The sequence below is a fragment of the Hipposideros armiger genome, unplaced genomic scaffold (genome assembly GCF_001890085.2).
Source record: "Hipposideros armiger isolate ML-2016 unplaced genomic scaffold, ASM189008v1 scaffold_15, whole genome shotgun sequence".
Classification (NCBI taxonomy): domain Eukaryota; kingdom Metazoa; phylum Chordata; class Mammalia; order Chiroptera; family Hipposideridae; genus Hipposideros; species Hipposideros armiger.
In genome coordinates this window covers 4,928,748-4,948,081 of record NW_017731365.1, presented here as the reverse complement: position 1 = coordinate 4,948,081, position 19,334 = coordinate 4,928,748, and the positions used below count along the sequence as shown (strand labels likewise).

Here is a 19,334-nt window from a genome sequence, read left to right as displayed (position 1 = left end):
AGATCCTTGCTTTTCATCACTTTGAATATTTTGTGCCAATCCCTTCTGGCCTGCAGAGTTTCTGTTGAGAAATCAGCTGACAGCCTTATGGGAGCTCCCTTGTAAGTAACTAACTGCCTTTCTCTTGCTGTTTTTAAGATACTCTCCTTGTCTTTAACCTTTGCCATTTTAATTATGATGTGTGTTGGTGTGGGCTTCTTTGGGTTCATCTTGTTTGGAACTTTCTGTTCTTCCTGGGCTTGAATATCTATTTCCTTCAGCAGATTAGGGAAGTTTTCACAGTCATTATTTCTTCAAATAGGTTTTCAATTCCTTGCTGTCTTCTCTTTCTGGTACCCCTATGATGTGAATGTTGGTATGCTTGATGTTGTCCCAGAGGACCCTTAAACTGTCATTATATGGGGGGTTCTTTTTTCTTTTTCTGTTTCAAGTGGGCATTTCCTGCTACCTTATCTTCTTTTTTTTTTTTAAAGATTTTTATTGGGGAATTGGGGGAAGGGGAACAGAGACAAGTTGCTATCCTTTTTTGTTCTTCAGTCTAGTTGTGGAGGACATTGCTTCACTGGCCCAAGTTGGCACCATCATTGCGCTCTTCCCAGGTGAGGCAGATCAGTCGCCGGCTTCTGGACGGCCACTCATGGTGGCTGCTGTCCGCTCACGCTGGCTGCTGGCTACACACGGTAGCCCATGGCAACCCACCTGCTGTCACCGGTGACTCACAGCAGCCCAGCTCCAGGTTGAGCTGTTGTTCAGCATCTTAGCTGTGGAGGGCAGTGTCACTGGCCCTCATATGTGGGATCCGAACCGGGGCCCTCTGGCATCCCAAGCCAGCTCTTAACCAACGCGCCACTCAGCCGGCCCTGCTACCTTATCTTCTAAATAGCTGATTTGATCCTCTGCTTCATCTAACCTACTGTTGATTCCCTGTAATGTAGTCTTCACTTCAGTTATTGTATTTATTTTTGACTGGTTCCTTTTTATGGTTTCTATGTCACTTTGTAGGCTAACTTTCTCTTTGTTGAAGTTCTCCCTTACATCATTGAGCATCTTTATAACCAATGTTTTGAATTCTGCATCTGGTATATTGCTTATCTCATTTCGTTTAGTTCTTTTTCTGGAGCTTTGTTCTGTTCCTTTATTTGGGATATGTTTTTTTGTCTTCCCACTTTGGCTGTCTCCCTGTGTCTGTTGCTATGTATTAGGTAAGGCTGCTAAGTCTCCCAATCTTAGTAGAGTCGCCTTTATATGATATGGTGCTGTGGGACCCAGTGGCACAGTCTCCCTGGTCACCAGAGCCAGGTGCTCCAGGTGTGTATCTTGTGTGAGTTGTGTGTGCCCTCCTGTTATAATTGAACCTTGCTGTTTGCACATTAATGAGAGGGATTGACCCTCAGGCTGATTGGCTATGAGGACTGGCCATGACTATAGTGGAGGAATTGTGGTGCAGGGGCAGACCCTACAGTGCAGGATTCGCTTTAACAGGGCTCTGGCACCTGCCCAGTGTGCTCTTTGGGTGTGTTGTTTTTGGAGGTGGCCTGGTGATGCTCCGGCTCGGTCCGAAGCTGGCCACTGGGTATATGAACCCCAGAGCCTACTGGGAGGGGACCCCCTGCAGGCCAAGTTCAGCTACAATCTTTGCCCTGCCCAGGCCACCTGGCACAAGCCACAGAGCCATCCCATGCTGGGATTAGAGGTACTCCAAGAGGCTAAGCTGCAAACCAAGGCTGGCTGTCGCTAATGCCAGGCTTAGGGCTATTCAGCCAGAGGTACGGAACAAGCTGAAGTCAGATGCTGCTTGTTTGGGTTTGTGAACCTTTGAGAGGTTTTAGGAAAGTCTGCAGCATCAGCCGAGGCAGGCCATTTGTATGGAAAAGCCACTGGAAGCGGCCTGGATGTGCCCAATAGTTGGGTGGGGTGGAGTCTAGGAGATCACCAGGGCAGGGCAAATAAAAGGAGTTAAACAAGTTGATGGAGACTCAGATATGGCGGCCACCTGCATCTGCACTCCAGGAGGGGGGAGGGTTAAAGAAATAATGGCTTCCTCCAGCTCCTCTGTCTGGCAGAAAGCTGTCCCTTCAGCCCTCATCCTGGAGCCAGACAACTCAGTTCCTCCCCATATGTCCATGGCATCTTTCAAGCTGCTGCCCCAGCTCTGGAGCTCAGAGCAAGTGAGTCTGTCAGTGATAAGTTTGTGTGTGGGCCCTTTAAGAGGAGCACCTGGGACTGCAGCCGCTCTCCATTTCACTCAGCCACTACCTCCACTGGTTTTCACAACCAGAAATTATGGGGACTGCTCTCCCTGGCACTGGAACCCTGGGCTGGGGAACCCTGGGGCTGTGATCTTTTGCTTCTCTGAGGGGGGCCCCTGCAGCTGAGAGATCCCTCCCAATTTTTAATGGTCACATTCCACGTCTCTGCCCCTCCTACCAGTCTTGAAGTGGCTTCTTTTATGTCCTTAGTTGTAGGGCTTCAGTTCAGCTAGACTTCAGGTGATTCTCAATGATGGTTGTTCTTAGTTTAGTTGTAATTTTGATGTGGTCATGAGAAGATGCAAGCACAGCATTTACCTACTCCACCATCTTGACCAGAAAAAAAAAATGATTTATTTTGTTTTGTTTTGATTTGTTTTGGGGGAGGGGGACAGTGCTTTTTCCAGGACCCATCAGCTCCAAGTCAAGTTGTTGTTTTCAATCAAGTTGTGGAGGGCGCAGCCTACCAGCCCATGTGGGAATTGAAGAGGCAACCTTGGCACTACGAGCCCGCGCTCTAACCACCTGAGCCAACCAGCCACCCCTACACTTTTTTTTTTTTTTTTTTTTAGCTGAGCCATCCTACCAACTGTTGGCAGCTTGGTGGCAGCTCAGCTCAGGCGGTGAATCAAACCGGCGACCCTGTTGCTCAGAGCTCACACTCTTGAACGAGCTCTTAACCAACTGAGCCACTTAGCCAGCCCCCCCACCCCTACATTTTTAAATACTGTTCTAATATCTAGCATTTATTGCATGTTAACTATATGCAAGAAATTTATAAGCATAAATTTTGGTTTTAAATTCAAACCTGAATTCAAGTACCTGCTACTCCCTAGCTTTGTGACAATTCTTGGCCTGCTTGTCTTAAAGAACTAACAGACTGGAAACAATGTATCCCAATATGGAAACTTTGTAAAAAGTGACTTAAAAACAAATAAAAAGATCACCCTAGGACCTGATGAAGCTTAGCTTTTGTTCTCTTAGGAAGTAGTATCTACTGCTTTTTTTCAGTCACTTTGGAGGTTCAAATTAGAAGTTATAAGTTGTTTGTACTTATTAATGAGGATTGGAGCTTTTAGCTTTTCCTAAGTTTCATCATTCATACACAAATTCTTGGGATTATTGCTTTCAGAAGGTGTCATCTTTACATGTTCTCTGTTTCTAGGAATATCTAACCCCTATTAGTATCTCTAACATCCTCAGCAGTCATGGAAGAATTTTCTACTAGACTGTAAATTCTCAAGGACATAAACCGTGTTTTCCACATCTTTATGTTCTTCTCTGAGCCTAGAACAATTCTATATATACAGGAGATATTCCATTAATGTTGAATAAATGAGTGAATTAATTCTAAACAAGATCAGATCCTGGAAGGATGGTGAAATGCTCAAATAAAAGCCTAGGGTGAGGGAGGAAATGATAGGACTATGACACCTTCCTATGTCATTAATATTCTTGACACCAAGAGCAAGTCACAACTTTTCTGACCCCCAGGTTAGAGTTATATTAAATATCTCCAAGGGTTCTTCCGGATTTGAAATTCTATGACTATAACTACATCAGCTTTTTATGGAATCCAGTAATGTCTTAAGGGACAAGTTATAGCCTAAAGTTTTTTCCAAATCTATGTGAAAATGAACTAGCTTATAATTATCAGGTGCATTTGAAATCAGAGCAAGGCTGCTGAATTCCCAAAAGAAAGGTGGCAGTTTTAATTTATTTTCTTTTTGAGAAATTTAAAACTTAGACTTTGGCTAGTGCCTCTATAAGATCTAATTAATGGAGCTTGGTTTAGTAGTTGCAGAAGAGCGACAATTCTGCAAAACGTACCTAAAATGAGCACAGGTATATATGAAGTATGGTTTGAGGAACCTCAAAAGGACATTCACAACCATAAATACCTTCCCCGCTTAGCTTTCTTGCTACATAACAAATTACTACAAGTTTAGCAGCTTTAAATGACACCTGTTTATTATCTGTTCCTGCAAGTCAGAGTTTGGGCACAGCATAGCTGGGTTCTCTGCTCAGGGTCTTAACAAGGCTAAAATCAAGATGTCAGAAGGGTTGCATTCTCATCTGGAGTTTAGGGTCCTCCTCGAAGCTCAATTGGGTTTTTGGCAGAATTCCATTCCTTTCAGTTGTAGGACTAAGGTCCCCTTTTTCTTGCTGGCTGTCAGCTAGGGATCACTCTCAGTAGGCCACCACAGTTCCTTGCCATGTGGCCCTTTCACAGGCCCTCTCACAACATGGCAACTCACTTCTTCAAAGCCAGCAGGAGACTCATTCTCTAGTGTGCTGAGATGGATTCTTATATAACCATAATCATGGGAGAGATTATCCTATTACGTTCTCCATATAAAATAACCTAAATCACAGGAGTACTAAACCATCATATTCTCAGGGTCTGCCCACACTCAAGGAGAGGAGATTATACGGGGTGTATATACCAGAGGGTGGGAATGTTGGGACCCATCTCAGAATTCTGCCCAGCACACCAGCTGTAATTCCAGAAATTCCCACCTTTAGATTTTCTTTGAGGATTTCTGAAGATACAAACATTTTAACTGACTTAAGACATTTTATCAAAAAACAAACAACAACGACAACATGGCAGTCATAAAATTTGACTGGAATAGAGCTTAGAAATCATTTTATTTAAACCATTACTTTATTGTTTTTAACCTCTTGGTTTACACAGGAAGGAAATGACTTGCTCAATTCACAGATTTGAGTGTGATGCAAAACAGGCTGGAGAGTCAGGTCCACTGACTTCCATACCACTGCTCTCTTTGGTACATAGCACCTGCTGCTGCTAGAAGGACCTAGAAAATTATATGGGGGACTCACTGCTTATATGTGAAGGCAGAAATAGGGGGAAATTCACAGCAAGAATGTATGGGAGAGCATCCCGCAGACAGCCGTAGCATGAAGGCAGGAGGCAAGAGTGTCACAAAGATGTGTGGGGAGGACATTATGGGGAATTAAGCTCCTATTTTATAAGTTCTTTTGAAGTTTGTGGGAAGCAAGTTCATCGTTTCAGTTTGTAAAAACATTTATATGTGAAGAGGAGTGTTGGCCAGGATTCCATTCATTTAAAGCAAAGTCATCCATCTTTTGAAGTAAAATTATTCATGATGTAGACAAGGAAGCTCAAATTCTGAAAGAAGTGTTTGCTTTATGAGGCACTTTCTCTGCAGAAACCTGGTTTATTGTCCCCAATTTAAAGTCTCTTAGCAATTCTAAGGTTTGATTCTCACTTAACTATGTTGCTTTGATAGCTTGTGATTTAGTAAAATTTTATAAGCACCCCAAGGAGAAAGCGCATTGCTTTAGGAAGTCGTGATTACCAGTGGGACAGAGAGGAGGGCGAGGGTGGGACAAACTGTCAAAACATCCACATAAATAGATAAGTAAGGACAAAATCAGCCAACATTACATCCTACACAGAAAAGGACCAGAAAGGAATTACACCAACTAGGGAAGTATAGCAATTTAGTATTTATTGCGAGCATTGCTTCTTGGAGGACTTCAAGGTTCATTACTCTTAGAAGCCTCCGAAGCTTTCATAAGACACTTTTAAATGTGAAGAGTATTTAGCCTTTCATATAATTTCAGCAAGCTGAATTTAAATATATCAGTTGCTGTCGTTTTAGCTCTCAGAGATTCAGGGTCTGTTGAAGCTGACTATAGACCACAACGGAAGTAATTTTGTTAAGGGGGGACAAAAGGTACTTCCTCCTCAATATTCAAGTTAAGATAAATTAGGAATTGGTTAAATAATGATGTATCTTGTCAGTGGAATACTATGAAGCTGTTTAAAGGAACTGTTTATGAACTGGTATGGAATTCTTTCTAAGATATGTTGTTAAATGAGTAAAACTGAGTAAATGAGTAAAAAAAGCAAAACTATATTTTAGAGTACTACCATTTTTGTAAGAAGAAATGAAAGATAAATATTCCATTTTATATCCATATAATATTTCTGGGGAAACTGGAGATACTGGTTGCCTCTGGACAGCTCGGTGACAACTGGGGGGTAAGGTGGGGAGGGAGACTTCAACTCATAGTACCATTTGAATATTGAAACAGGTTGTTGATGAAAAACATCCAGCCTAAAAGAAAACTTATAAGAGTTTATTTGAGCCAAACTGTCGACAGTTGCCAGGAAACAAAATCTCAACGGATTGAGAAAATGCTCCGTGAAATGGTGGTTTGCAGCTTATTTTATACATAAAATCAAAGGAGGAGGGTTACATGAAATCCATTGGTGATAGATTAAGGGGGTGGGAGAAAGCAAAGCGAGGGAAATCTCTGGGATTGGATAAAACTACATTGGAGAGACAGGTACTCCTCCCACACAGGTGGGTGCAGGATCCCTAACAGTTTGCTCTTTACAGCACATAGAGATGGTAATCAGGAGACAAGCATAATAATGAGGAATTTTGCAGTTCCCAGCTCTGGTCCAGAAAAAGGATTACTGACATTCCTGAAATGTTATCTTAGGTACAGTAAGACATCAAACAGGCCCACTGAAAGGCACAGATTAACTTTATGAGGAAACCGAAACAGTGACTTCCCTGCCATGGCCCATTTAGTTAAAAAATTGTGTGTGTGTGTGTTCACACCATCTTATTTTCAGTCTCCTGAGCTTGTCAGGTTTAATCTGTGGCTCCTTTTCTCTCCACAAGGTGAATGTATGAACAAATGAAAAATAGCTTTTTAAGATAAAAAGAATGAAATTTTGGGCCAGCCGAGTGGCTCATTGGTTAAGAGTTGGCTTGGGAGCACAAACTCTGAGCAACAGGGCTGCCAGTTCGGATCCCACATGGGCCAGTGACACTGCACCCTCTACAGGCTAAGATGGTGAACAACAACTCGACTTGGAGCAGGGCTGCCGGGAGTCGCCAGCAATGGCGTAGGCTGCAGTGGGGCTGCAGGGGCTGCCGTAAAGCTACTGTGAGTGGCCGGCAGCCAGCGTGAGCTGCCAAGAGCTGCCGTGAGCAGCTATCCAATGGCCGGCAACCAATCTGCCTCAGCCGGGAAGAGCGCAATGATCACAATACCAACATGGGCCAGTGAAGCAACGTCCTCCACAACGAGACTGAAGAACAAAAGGACAGCAACTTGTCTGTTCCTCTTCCCCAATTTCCCAATGCTGTTCCCTCCCCCAATTCCCCAATAAAATCTTTTTTTAAAAAAATGAAATTTTAAAGAGCCTAAGAGGGAAAAGCAAGTTAGTATGGTAAATTGGTCTCCAAGTAAGACTGGGCTTTGTTATAAATATTTGCAAGGAGCCGTGACTGGCCCTCTGTGAAACCTACCCTGATGCACTGCTCCCCACCCCTGCACCTTCTGTTCTAGCTCTCTAGTCCAGCATTAGCACCCCTTCCTGCCTTCGGTTCTTTATTCAAGCCGATTCCTCCACCCCCACCCCACATCACCCACTACCAAACACGCACAGATCTGGGGCAGCCTGTCTCTTTAATCCTTTAGAATTCAGATCCCAGATGTACTTTCTACCAAATACGAACTATTCCACTGTCCTCTTATGTGTCTATTAATATATCTGACATTTCTCCTATGTATGTCTCAATCTGAAGGGTACATGTGAATTCCTCCACTAAACTGTGATTGCCCCCTGGGTGCATCAGCTGAAATCACTGACCCCCAGTGGTGCTGATAGAAATGCTTGCCCTTTGTTGACAAAATGTAGTGAGTATTTTTATTTTTTTTTTTATTTTTTTTTTAAATGTAAGACTTCTTTTGTTTTGTTTTCATTGGGGAACAGTGTGTTTTTCCAAGACCCATCAGCTCCAAGTCAAGTAGTTGTTTCAATCTAGTTGTGGAGGCCACAGCTCAGCAACCCACGTGGGGATGGAACCGACAGCCTTGGTGTTGTGAGCACTGCGCTCTAGCCAACTGAGCTAACCGGCCGCCCCCATGGTGAGGATTTTTTATGAAACTAGATACAATACTGGATATGGCAATAACTCTTACTGTAAATCAGTTTGTACAGGATTCATCACATAGGTCCATTGAAGCAGTCATCTGGGATGAGGTTCGGAAAACCTGGCTGCAGGTTTTTTCCATGGCATATACCAGTATTTAGGAGCCAGGACTTCCATCACCTCTGACAGGTGGGCAGCCTGCGCACACAGAGGGGGTCAACCTGCCCATGGCTCTAAAGCACTGTGCAAAGAAATAGTTATTTTTATTAGTGGTATACTGCATTGCTCTTGGCTCCTTAAATTGCTAATTCTACTAAATGCTATCCCCGCACACACAGCCTGAATCAGGTTAAAGTATATGTGTTATATTAGCCAAAGTATCTTGGAAGAAGATAAAAAGAAAGGACAAGTGCTCATTAAGAGAAAATTCTTCCCGCTGTCCCCACAAAGCCATCTAGGAAAGGACTTAAGAAACTAAGACATCTGCATCATAAGCCTCTCCAGGGCTGAAAAAGAAATGCCTCCCCTCATTTAACCTTGGCAGTCACAAGCCAGCCTTTGATTCTCTCCACAGCAGTCCAGGAAGGCAGGAATAGTCACATGGCCACACAGCCAGAGACTGTCAGCCCAACTTGGCATATCACCTTTCCAAACACCTTTGCATTAGGAGAACAGCAGCTCCTAACTGGGTCATGCTGTCTGTAGCTGTATCTGTGCATCAGAGGCGGCTGTGGGGAAAAGCTCCCAGGACCACCATTATTTCATAGGCGTTTCATTGGGTTACTGCTTAATAAACCTTTTCAGTTGTCCCTGAAATTGTCTGTAAGTTCCAAGGGAATGTGTAGATCTGTGGTCAAACCTTAATGCTGGCTGCCCACAACCCCCGGCCGTTCGCTTATTCACCCCTGCCCACGGGCACTGAGCATCCCCCAACTTGGCTTTTCTTTCATCTGAGCTCTTTCTCTTGTTTAGGGTGACAGATTTATGAAGGGGAATAGTATCGTCCACATAAGGGATCGAGTGGACCCGGTGTGTACGGGGAAAAGATCACTGGGCTGGACGTCAGCAGACCTAGATTCCAGACCCAGCTGCTACCAGCCAGCTTTGTTATTTAATTTCTCTGGATTTCACGTTTCCTCTGAGGTCTCTTCCAGTTCCAAATTCTCTGATTCTATTGGATATTTGGGATCTTATACTTTAGAACTCTCCTTTATTCTGTGTGACTATTGTGGGTTATGTAATGTAGTTTCTGACATTACAGTCAAACAAGCCTAGCACGTGTTTCTTTCCACTGTTGAATTGTCCAGTCATGGACCATGCCAACGAGTAGATTGGGAACCTGGCACAACTCAGGTTCTGCCTGGACTTTTCAAAAAACCAGATGGTACATTTTTGAGTACCATTTGAGCCCACGTCTAAAAGCTCTTCCCTATCCCAACCTAGTAGAAATTACCTAATCTCATATCCATCTATTGTTCAGGCAGCTGGACCAGATTTGTACAAAAGGAATACATGGGCCTTGGAAACCTAGGCCTTCTCCAGAGTGACGTCATGCTCTATGTGGACATCTTTCAGATTAGAAACTAGAATTCTAGCCATCAGTCAATCAGCAGCATCAAATAGGGGAAGCCCAGATTCCAGTACCAATAACTAGTCTGCATGGGGAAGTCAATATTGGGGGCGGGGGAGGGAGTGGGTTGTTTTTCTTCCTGTGGTTTAATTAAGACTTTGTGATTGATTCAGGGATGTGGAAGCAAATATGAATAAGCCAATTCTCAGGACCAAGTTAAGCACTTGGCTTGTGACCTGCTGTCATCCCACTTGTCCCAAGCACTCCCAGCTTGACAGCACACCATCTAGTTAAACGTTTGTTTCCTCTTTTGCTCTGATTCACACCCTGGGGGCCTGAAGATCTTGGACTGTGAAAGGGCATCCCCGCTAGGCTGCTTGCTGGCTGGTAACATTTCCTTGATTTGAGTTGCAATGACTTAGCAGCCCTGGTTCTTCCTCCTACAGTACACCTGGCGTCAGAGCCCTCCATATGAGATGGAACTTAATTTATAACTGTCAAGAGATGGCATTGGTAATGAGGCCGTCCTGCTGGTGGCCTCCAGAAGTCCCTGTTCCACAGCCAGTTAATACCACTTTATCACTAAAAATGATCAAGAGCCCTCACTGACATCCTTGGATATTATTTTAGTTAATGGTTTATTTAGCAGAAAGGGCCCACCTCCGTGGGGAGAAGGATGGGCGCTTGGAATATCAAGAGGAATTGGCAGTGGGCACTTTGCCCTGAGATAATGGAAGAACTGGGAAAGAGAAAAAGGGGGTAGTCATCAGTTACAACAGAAGTGTGGGGTTGATGTGAAATGCAGAAAAAGGAATGGTTAACAAAAAGCACTCATGTTTATCTAATACAGAACTGGCTTTGATCCACTTCTCAGGACATATTTCTGGGGCCGCAAAGGGTAATTCAGTTGGCTATCACAGTTGGAGAGCGTTCAGTTTCCTCTGATCTGATTCTGTTTTTTTCACTGAACAACCTTCTGAGGTGAATTGAGTTTTCTTAGTATATTTTCCAACTGAGAAGAATAATAACCAGCTGTTTTCATTTTCGTTCTCTAAACAGTTACTATTCTCACTGTAAATCGGCTTTCTAATTTCTGTTCCTCCCCTGCCACTTAGTTACCAGGAATCAGTTCTTCCTGGGCCAGCTGAGAAAAACCGAGTGTTTAGACCTCCGAGGCTGTTTCTAAATCCTAGAACTCCTGCCGCCTTGTGGATTCCCCAGTGCCCCCTCCAGCAGTTAACCACACCTCAGGAGCACCCATCACAACAGTATCTTTCTGCTTAAGTCTTCTAGTCCCAAGGGGCATTGATTCCTCCTTCATCCTAACTCACATCCTGAGAGAAATGGCAGTGCGAACAGCCACCGAAGCTGCAGGAAGAGGAAACTGGCTCTTCCCACCCTTCTGAGCAGCACCGTCCCCCTCCAGCCAGAGGCTTCGAACTAGCTTGTGGCCAACACTACTTCTCCTCTGCCCTTTGCCAGACAAGATCCTCAGCTATTCCTGTCTATCTCCACCCACCCTCAGATTCTAGGAAACACCAATAAACTGTTTTCTGCACCGCTAAGCCACCTCCGCAGTTATCATGTGACATCCCCTCCCTTGAATATGAGAAAATTAAATCTAAAGAGATCAAGCGACCCCGTCAGACTCACACAGAATGTGGGTGGTGAAGCCAGGACGAAAGCTCAGGTCTTGTGACTTCCCAATTTTCCTACTGCCTCACCTTGCTCCTCTGCATTGCTCTGGCATTTGTATCTGCCGACCTTGGGGGCACTGAATATAAGGAGGTGACAGAGGTGAAGTGAAAGGGCGAATGCAGAAAAACGTGACAGAAGGAACTGAAGCTGTAGGAATAAAATAAGCAGAGAAGGCACACTGATTCTAGTTTAAAGTTCACATTGCTTCTGGATAAATAGAAATTAGTCCTTTTCTTTCCTCTGAGTTTTACCTCACTTAAGACTATGTCTATAAACAGTAACATAATTTATAATTATATAGAGAATTTATAAATGTAGCTAGATCTGGATAAATCAGAGAAAAGGCAGTGAAAATTGCCTAGTCCTTCCTGGCTTGTTTTTCATGAGAACCAATTCTCACATGATTGCTAGTGTTTAATAGTAAATGTCAGAGAAAGAGAAAATGGCAAGAGAGAAGAGATTTTCTGCTGAGGTGTAGGAAAAGACAAACAAAAAAGGCTGCATACTGAATTAGCAAGATGGGGGCCACTGCTTATCCCAAGAGGCACACAGTTAGAAAGGACCAGTGGCTGGTGGGAAACTTGCAGGGACGAGGGGCAAGGAGCTGTCAATCAGTAACTGAGACAAGCCTCCTTAGTCCCCACTTCCTGTGCCTTTTGCTGCCTGGTTATTTCCTTGACTTTTTGTTATCATGTTCTTTCCAGTGGGAGGGAAATGCCAACAAGGGGACTACAGTAATATCAGGCATTCTTTTTTTTTTTTTCAAGGTATTCTTCTGGTAATCATTTATTAGAAAAACCACCACTGTATGCTCTAGACTGTTAGAATCCCATCCTTAAATACTATGTGGATTTTCACTTTTTTTTTATTTAAATTTATTGGGGTGACAATGGTTAGTAAAGTTACATAGGTTTCAGGTGTACATTTCTGTAATACATCATCTGTATATCACCTTGTGTGTCACCACCCAAAGTCAGTTTTCCTTCCATCACCAGATATTTGATCCCTTTTACCTTCATCTACCACCCCCCAAACCCCTTCACTTTTTAAATTTTTATTGTGGTAAAATAACATAAAAGATGTCATTTAAACCTTTTTTACTTTTAGATTCTTTTTTTCGGTGGGGGTGGATTGGGGAAGGGGAACAATGTTAGGGAATTGGGGAAGAGGAAAAGCCAAGTTGTCCTTCAGTCTTAGTTGTGGAGGGCACAGCTAGCTCAGCTCCAAGTCCAGTCACCATCTGGCTTCCCATCGGCAGCTCCGCTCAGCTCAAGGTGCTGTGTTTAATCTTAGTTGCGGGGGACACAGCCCACCATACCATGAGGGAGTCGAACCAGCAACCTTGCTGCTAGGAGCATGTGCTCTCACCAGCTGAGTCATCCTGCCACCTGTTGGCAGCTCAGCTCGGGCGCAGCTCACTGGCCCATGTGGAATCAGACTGGTGACCCTGTTGCTCAGAGTTCGCGCTCTTAACCAACTGAGCCACTCGGCCGGCCCCCATTTTAAACCTTTTTTTTTTTTAAGATTTTTTTAAAATTATTTTTATTGGGGAATTGGGGGAAGGGGAACAGACAAGTTGCTGTCGTTTTGTTCTTCAGTCTAGTTGTGGAGGACGTTGCTTCACTGGCCCAAGTTGGCACCATCATTGTGCTCTTCCTGGTCGAGGCAGATCAGTCGCCAGCTTCTGGACAGCCGCTCACTGCGGCTGCTGGCTACACATGGTAGCCCATGGCAACGCACTGCAGCAGGGGCTGCAGCCTATGCCATCGCCGGTGACTCACAGGAGCCCAGCTCCAAGTTGAGCTGTTGTTCAGCATCTTAGCTTTGGAGGGCAGTGTCACTGGCCCTCATATGTGGGATCCGAACCGAGGCCCTCTGGCATCCCAAGCCAGTTCTTAACCAATGTACCACTCAGCCGGCCCTTAAACCATTTTTAAGTGTACAAGTCAGTGGCATTAATTACATTCACAATATTGTACAACCACCACCATTATCTATTTCCAAAACTTTTCCATCACCCCAAACAGAAATCTTTACCCATTACCACCAACTCCACATTCCTCCCTCCCCCGAGCCCCTGGTAACCCCTAATCTACTTTCTGTCTCCATAAACTTAATATCAGGCATTCTTACTTAACTATGTACACCTCTTAAAGTATAGCAACAGTAGAAAAGAATAGAACCTGAGGTGAAAAGGAAAGGGAGTTATAGATTAAAATTTAAATTATCATTTTTTTTAAATATGACTCAAATACAGTTGAAAACTCTTTTGTTATGAATTTTCATAAAACTCTTTTATCCCCCCATTCAGAGAAAGCAAAATGAAAGTCCCTCTGCTGTGCAAATTTACCTTCTTTCTTTCTTCTTTCAGTGACCATGCAGCAGGTGGCCAGGACAGTGGCTAAAGTGGAACTCTCAGACCACGTGTGTGATGTGGTGTTTGCACTCTTTGACTGCGATGGTGAGTGAGGCCCCCTGGAGTCAGGCGGGAACAGAGCCGTACTGCCATTGTTTAGAATGGAGCCCTCCAGACAGTTCCAGTACACTAGCCTGTACCCCTTCACCTTACCCCTTTCTCACATCTATAGCTCAGCCCACAGCATCATGACATTGAGAAATGTAACCCCTGGTCCTGGCTTGTGTTTTCCATTTCTTCTAGTAATTCAAATTTCCCTGTAGGCCTAAATGAATATGTGATCATAAGGATCTTAAAAATGGAAACAGTTCAACTATAGTAGTGTTTTAAAAGTGAAATAAAGAATAAACTTAAGTAGAAAAACTCAAAAAAATGGAAACAAAAATATTGGACCCAGTTTGCTGTTTAGTAGATTAGGAGCACTCGAGTATTTGAATGTCCCTAGGAAGAAGGTTGGTAGTGCTCTCTCTGCCTGCCAAGGCCTATTTCAATCATTCACACTCCATTCTAGGATTCCAGCTCGCAGCAGTCTGTTGTGTCTCACCACCCTTGTGTTAGCCCACCTCAGAGATCCTGGTCCGCTGTGCCATTATTTCTCAGCTCTGTTGGCTGACATAATGCTAATATTCACAATGGAGGCTCACACTGTTTTCAGTGCTTACTATGAGCCAGGCACTGTGCTAAGCTGCTCGTTTAATCCTCTGACATAGAAATGATTAGCCACATTTTACAGATAAGGAAGCTGAGACTCAGAGAGGTTAAGTAACTCTCCCAGGATCACAAAGGTAGTCGTAGATGGCAGAACCAAGATGTGCATCGAAGCTGTGCTGCCTCCCTCTATACTGTATTACCTCCATTGCCTGTCTCACAGCCAGCATTCGTTGTTCCTCTTCCTCCAGGAAGCAAGGCTAATGGGATTCAAGAAGCATCTCAAAAGCTTCTGCCTATGTGAACCCTTCCATTTTGTCCCCAGCATAATGAATCACTGGTTATTTCATTGCTTAACTTGGTTCATTCAATTTGTCTGCGTTGCTACATGTTACACTTTATCTCTGTGTATGTGGCCTAACGTCCCCACTAAATTGTAAGCTTTTTAAGGGCAATTACAAGTCGTGTCCACCTTTGGACACCCTGCCTCCCCTCATAGGACCTCGGCTGGTACTTTGCACATAAAAGGTGTTCATTAACTTATTTTAGTTATTAAGTTGAACTTGAGTTGTTTAAATCTGCCACCTGCACCCACAACCGAGGCCTGAGTCAAGGGAAGTCCCAGGGCTCGGACAAGGAGCTGGCCTCACCCTCAGTTAGGGGTGGCTTATTCTCTAGGCTGTCCTGTCCAATATGATACCACTAGTTACATGTGACTATTTACATTTAAATTAATTAAAGTTAAATATACTTTAAAACTCAGTTCCTCGGTCTCCCTAGCCACATTTCAAGTGCTCAGCAGCCACATGTGGCCAGTAGCTATGATAAAAACATTTCCCCCATCAAAGAGAGTTCTAATGAACAGCACTGTTGTAGAGAAATTAACAGTTCCCAGATTTTTATTTTACTCTAATCACATGTAGGTGCTTTGAGTTTTTTCCAAAACACATTTATTTTTATAATTTTTGAAGCCAGTATCCTAGAGCTGGTCTGTGAAGTGAATGTGGGAATAACGGCAACCAGCTTCACAGTTCCCCTCTTCTCCTGGGAAGGCCTGGAAATGATATTTGATTTTCCAACCTTTTAAAAGCAATATCTACTTGAATCACCTTGGAAAATCATTTAACATCCCTGGGACTCATTTTCTTAATCTACAGGAAAAACGAAGTACGTATGTATATATATTAAATTTAAAAGCATTGTTATTTCTATCAGTGCAGGGTCTGAGGTCAAAATGTCAGAGGACAGAAAATTCCGAGTTTCGGACAGACTTGTTCACAGAATTTAGAGTTGTCCTCACGGATCATACACACACACGAGTGACATTCACTCATATACCTGGTTCAGAGGTGACAGAATCCAGTCAGACTGGTCAGCCCAGGCCATTGCAAAGCAGGAAGCAAATGCCATGGTAGTTTGAGTGAAATTACTTCAGATTTTTGTCATCTGAAGCTTCTTTTTTTATATAAAATATTAAGAATCTTACAGAGACATTTTTGTTCTTTTACATTTTACATTCTTAATTAGCCATATGACTGATGACTTTTCAGTCCAGCCAGGCTACTTTTTTTTTTTTTAATAAAAGCCAAGTTTATTGTTCATTTTTTGCATTTGAAGTACTCCTCGATGGCATCCTTTGCCTGAGCCTCTTTGCCAGAGCCCTAACCCCCACACACCTGAACCAACCATTTCACAGGGTTTTCCCTCTCCATCCATTTTACAGAGGCCCGCCCCTTCCCCTAGCTCCTTGTTGTCAGCAGCCTCAGTTAGGTCAATTTGATGTGCAGCACACAGGGCCTCCCTCCACCAACTTGACGTAGGTGGGTTCATCACAGTTGGATGCGAGCACACAGAGATGGGCTGGGCGCTTGGCTGAGGCTTTGGCAGCTTCGCGAATGCCCCGTGCCAGGCCGTCGAGGCTGAGGGCAGTGTTCAGCACCTCCTGTAAAGCAGCACTCACATCTGTGACACCTCCAGCAGCAATGCCTTCCTCGGCCCTGCCGGTGGGTTATGGGTGGAGCCGAATCTCGAATGCACCCAAGCCTCCGCCAACAAGCTGCTCCAGCGACAGGGAAGGAGCCCCAGCCAGGCTACTTTTAAACTTTCTATATTGAGGTATAATGAACTGAAAAGTGCAAATATGATAGCTGTACAGCTTAATAAATTTGTTAAAAACCGACCATATCTGTGTAACCACCATTATCCAGAAACATCCCATTACCTGGACCACGAAGTACCCCTCCAGTCACCCTTCCAGGCTGCCTCCCAGTCACCTCTCCCAAGGGCAGCCACGTGCCTGACTTCTAGTGCCAAGGACTAGTTTTAGCTGTTTTCGTTCGCTTGTTTAATCTTGCTGTGAGATATCTGAGGCTGCTCTCTTCAGCCAGAAAACATGGGCCAGTTTAGGTTTTCAGATACTCTCTACAAAAGGAAACCATGTATTCGCTCTTTCCATTCTCTTCCCAGACCCATCATTAGTAGAGAGATCTGTCTGCTGGTTTCCCATTGCCTTATCACCACTGGTATTGGCTGCCATTCTCTGAATCAGCAGACATTTATTCCTGGGCACCTAGTGAAAGGGTACCCGTCTTCTACTATGGAGTGGTTACTGTGCCATGTGACTTGAGAGGTGAGCTTTGGTTAAACCCGATGCTCTCCAAGTTCTCTTCCAGACCTGTGAGTCTGCCATTGAAGAGGGTAGAAAGGGAAGCCATGAGAAAATGGGCTAACAAAGCCAGATTGTGCTTTTGTTTTTCACCATGAAAAGCCCTCATCACTTCTCACCTGGACTATTGCAAAGGTCTCCTAACTGGCTTCCATACCCCAGCCGTGCCACTCACCAGGCCCATCCCCATATATCCAACCAGAGAAATCTATCTAAAATGGAAATCTAACTACATCTTACTCCCCTACTGCCAGTCCTTCCCTGGTGCTCCATGCCTAGATGATAAAGTGCAAACCCTTCAACAAAAATGCAAGATCCTTGGGGGACCTATCTCCTGCTTGCCTCTTTAGTGTCCTTGCCACGCCCCCACCTTTGTTGGGGTACCTGACCACTGGAGTCCTCCATCAGCCGTGCTGCTCCCTGCCTGTGCCTTGGCTCATGCTGCTCCCACTATTGGAATGCCTCCCCCATCTCACTCCCCTTTACTTGGCCAATTCCTGTTCATCCTTTGGGATTCAACTCAAGAGTCACCTCCAGAAAGCCTTTACTGCTCTGTACTTGCACCACCCCAGCCTGGTTTAGATAGTCTTCCTCGGGGCCCCCATAGCATTCTCTGTTTACCCCATTATGGCACTGACCACACTGTTGTCTCTCCCACAACCTGGGAATATTTCAAGGAACAAAGTCTTACTTACCGCCTTATTCACAACACCTAGCACAGGACCTGACATATTCTCCTTTAACTTGGTCACACTGCACTAAACTGTCGCTGAGCTGCATGCAGTCAGAAACATTAAGGAGGGAGAAAACCAGTTCACTTCAAGCCAAGAGAATTGAATTTGGCTGCGAGAGAGCACTGGGCTTCGGAACCCACACTGTGTGAACAATGGAATTTTCTCAGTGTCTTTGTTCCAAGGCCCCCACTTATCCTTGTGTTTGCCTCTTCCTCTAGGCAATGGGGAGCTGAGCAATAAGGAATTTGTTTCCATCATGAAGCAGCGGCTGATGAGAGGCCTGGAGAAGCCCAAAGACATGGGCTTCACCCGCCTCATGCAGGCCATGTGGAAATGTGCGCAGGATGCCGCCTGGGACTTTGCGTTGCCCAAACAGTAACGCAGAACAGCAAGAGGGGCCGCCTCCTACGCCCCAGCACCCCGGCCCCTTGAGCAGAGCCTTGGAACAGCCCTTCCTGCTGCTGCTTCTGGAAACCCTGCTCCCTTCCTTCTGGAAATGCTCTCAGGACTCAACCAGTTTCCGCTCTCCACCCTCCCCCAGTCCCAGTGTTCTGCCAGGCTCTGATTCTGCCCAGTGACTATCCCCATAGGTTCTCAAAAAAATCAATAAGCCCTAAAAACTCAGACTTTGAGCACCGTCAACAGCACTACCCATTCAAGCACCGTATGGAAGAAGAATGCACGGGGACATTCACAGATGCCAACCCTGGGAAACACCCAGTTCTCGAGTCAATTTTGCTATGGATTTACATTAACAAGAACATTCCTTGCTTTTGCTAGCTGGTGCTTTTAAGCTATAAGTTGGGAAAACCTCTGGCAGACAAAAGGAAGTCTGTAATGAATGATAATGAGGGTGACTGGGCCACCCTGAGCTGGCAGGAAGCCTGGGCCAGAGGAACCGACCTGTGTTGGTCCCCCAGGTGGCTCTGAGGCCTGCTTCAGGACGGTGATGCGCACAGTGGGAATGGAGCAAGATTTGGAATTTAAAGCAGCTGCCCACCGGCTCTCAACTCCCTAAGAAGACTCCACTGCAATTCAGGGCCTAATGAGCAGCAGTGATTGAGTGCACATTCTCTGCCAGTGCCATTTCCCCTCCAGGAGTGTGCTTTTGAAGCTGAGGCCTGGCTCAGAGCTTGCCTGCCCTCTGTCAGAAACACTTGTAAAATATCACTTTAATTATAATAGTTTGCAATAAACCCCCCAAAGGCTCTTGTCTCCTTTATTTTAGGATCCTCTGGGGCCCTTTTCATTTCACGTCTCTGCTGGGTTTGAGAGCCTGTGAGCAGCATACCTGTTTTCTGTCTACCAGAGTCTGGTTCTTCCTCTTGAAAGGCAACTTTAGGCCCAAACAAAAAGTGAGGGCATTTGTAGGTCGGGGGGCATTGTCCCAGCATAGTTTGGACAGC

The 19,334-nt window shown here is 44.7% G+C and overlaps 1 protein-coding gene and 1 pseudogene across 4 annotated transcripts in view; one reads left to right on the top strand and one right to left on the bottom strand.

The window, feature by feature from the left end:
- The window catches only part of MICU1 (mitochondrial calcium uptake 1), a 216,148-nt gene extending 196,998 nt beyond the window's left edge, over nucleotides 1-19,150 (top strand). For 2 of the 4 annotated variants that reach the window (XM_019625591.1, XM_019625582.1), the window contains 2 exons: nucleotides 13,837-13,926; nucleotides 18,147-19,150. In XM_019625591.1, coding sequence (XP_019481136.1) covers nucleotides 13,837-13,926; nucleotides 18,147-18,307 — 251 coding nt within the window. In that variant the 3' untranslated portion in view covers nucleotides 18,308-19,150. The remainder of the gene's footprint in view (nucleotides 1-13,836; nucleotides 13,927-18,146) is intronic. The other 2 variants (XM_019625577.1, XM_019625567.1) reach the window with 1 other exon arrangement.
- Nucleotides 16,128-17,820, bottom strand: LOC109371725 (40S ribosomal protein S12 pseudogene; annotated as a pseudogene).
- Nucleotides 19,151-19,334: the final 184 nt, after the last annotated feature.